The following is a 2,273-nucleotide window of genomic DNA, read 5'->3' on the forward strand; positions in this document are numbered from 1 at the left end:
TTTGTACGCTCAAGTACACCAAGGCAGTATTTACGGATGTATGGAGATAAGGTGGAAGAGCAAAATCTTGGGAGTGAATTAGATCTGGAACAAGACCTCATTCAAGATATGTAAGGGATCGACTCTGGATCTGTGATTAAAAACAATGTCTATGTATTTAGGGTTTAGGTTTTTGGGTCTCTCATCTCTGTGTTTATGTAGTGTTCTTGAAGAGGATATGGTAAAACGAAAGGGAAAGCCTTGGAGAGCTGGTTGCCAAAGAGGGTAGAGGCTATGCAAGTACATAGTATCTCTCTTTTCAAAGACAGGGGATACTATTGTTGACTTGTTTGCTGGGACTGGAACTCTTGGACTTATTGCAGCGGTCATGGAACGTAATGTTATTATCTTTGAAAAGGACCATCGCATATATAATAAGCTATTGGAGCCATATTCTACAAAGGTAATTCCCAAATTAATAAGACAAGGCACTGTTAATACCCCATAATCCTCTATAAATGCAATGTTCATTAATTTCTTACTTTTTTGCAGTTTGAAGAAGACTAAAGACATTTTGGATCTTAGCATTTTTTGTGAAGACAGAAGACATTTTGGATATTAGCATTTTTGGTGGATGTAGCGTGATATTTGAACTTTTTTTTAAAGACATTTAAAGACAGTTTCGATGTAGCATTTTTGGTGGATACAGAAGACATTTTATATATTAGCATTTTTGGTGGATGTAGCGTGATATTTGAACTTTTATTTAAAGACAGTTTGGATGTAGCATTTTTGGTGGATGTAGTAAGCCTGCTTTTATTTTGTGTCTTGAATACATTGTCTTGAAGGTGGTATGTCTTGAAGGTGGTATGGCATGTCATGTAGTAAGCCTGCTTTTTTTTTTGGTATGTCATGTGTCATTCTTGCTCACTTTCAATGGATACATGACAAGAAACTGCTCGCATCTCGTATTGATTTGAAAATAATTTGCAAATTGGCTCGCTGCAATGGGCTCGCTCCGTGGCCACCCTCAGAAGGTGTCACTCCAAAACGTCACTAGGTCTGGTCAGATGGTGCTGCGCTACTAGGCCTTTCTATTTTGTTGCAAGGTATGCTGGATTGATAGGAATGGAGATGAGCTAGTTCTTCTTTGGATCAGGACATGGTAAGGGAGAGCATGATGGTGCAGGCGCAGTTGTTAAAAGATCGTTGACACATGAACAGCTGAAGCCTAATGGGGCCACTTTAAAGTGTGCTGCAGATGTGGTTGCCTATTGCCAAGCCAACCTATCAAAGGGAGCAGCTGCATCATATCCTCTAAAAGAAAGGGAATGTGCCCGTGTGTTTTGGGAGATCAAAGTAGGTGATGTAAACAGGGAGGTTAAATGGAATTGTGCCACGGTTGAGAAGTCTCGCACCTTGTATGCTTTTTGCGGTCACAACCGGCAGGATGCAACTGCCATTGCCACAAGACCATTGGCATGCTTTTGTGATGCATGCATGAACCATAGTTGGAATCGCTGCACTAACAAATCTCATGTGCAGCCTTGGGATTATCACATTCTAATGCCATTGTCTGATGAAGTTGAGGATGAAGAAGACACTCCGACTGATGATGCCCTTGAAGGACAGATCATTGGATATGAAAAATTCGTGTATGAAGGCCACCATGATGCATTAAGTAGTGCTTTGTGTGTTGGTGACACTTTTGCAGTGAATCCGGATGCTACAACCAATGATGAGAATGTAGACTTTTACTTGGTAAAGTGCATTGCAGTAAAAGAAAAGGCAAAACAGGGTTACATTGATGAGTGGAACAATGTAATTGACAAAGGCTCTTATGTCGTGCAAGGACTGTATTACAAGCAAGTGGATGCATACACCTTCAAACTAGACTACAATCAACTTGTTGTTTACATACTTTCAAATCTTGTACGTTGTATCAAGATACCCATGAAACACATGCAAAAGAGAAGACAAATGTACACAATCACCCCCGAAGATTATGAAGCAATCTATAACAGCATGCCATTCGGTTTTTGACATGTGCGTCATGGTCTTTTATTCTATTTTGTATCTTGTGTATGCTTACTACTACCAGAGTATATGCTAATTGTGTACTAACAAGCTTCTACAAAGTGTGTACTAGCTAGCATAAAGCATATGCTAACTAGCATACAGTGTATCCTAACTAGCATATAAAGTATGCTAACTAGTATATAGTATAGGCTAACCAGCATATACTGTATGCTAACTCGCACAGTATATGTTAACTGTATACTAACTACCTAATT

General features: G+C 39.4%; 1 protein-coding gene across 1 annotated transcript; it reads left to right on the top strand.

Annotated features, from left to right (window-relative positions):
- The first annotated feature begins 1,479 nt into the window (after positions 1-1,479).
- On the top strand, positions 1,480-2,022 carry LOC147617823 (uncharacterized). The gene has a single exon (XM_086775583.1). It carries the CDS (start codon positions 1,480-1,482, stop codon positions 2,020-2,022), a length of 543 nt encoding a protein of 180 aa, XP_086631709.1.
- Positions 2,023-2,273: the final 251 nt, after the last annotated feature.

This window comes from Cibotium barometz, chromosome 36 (assembly GCF_041138505.1).
Source record: "Cibotium barometz isolate CiBa-2024 chromosome 36, ASM4113850v1, whole genome shotgun sequence".
Lineage (NCBI taxonomy): Eukaryota > Viridiplantae > Streptophyta > Polypodiopsida > Cyatheales > Cibotiaceae > Cibotium > Cibotium barometz.

Bases quoted from the DNA above. Each gene is read 5' to 3' on its own strand.
- LOC147617823 (XM_086775583.1), top strand. From the start codon at position 1,480: ATGAACCATAGTTGGAATCGCTGCACTAACAAATCTCATGTGCAGCCT.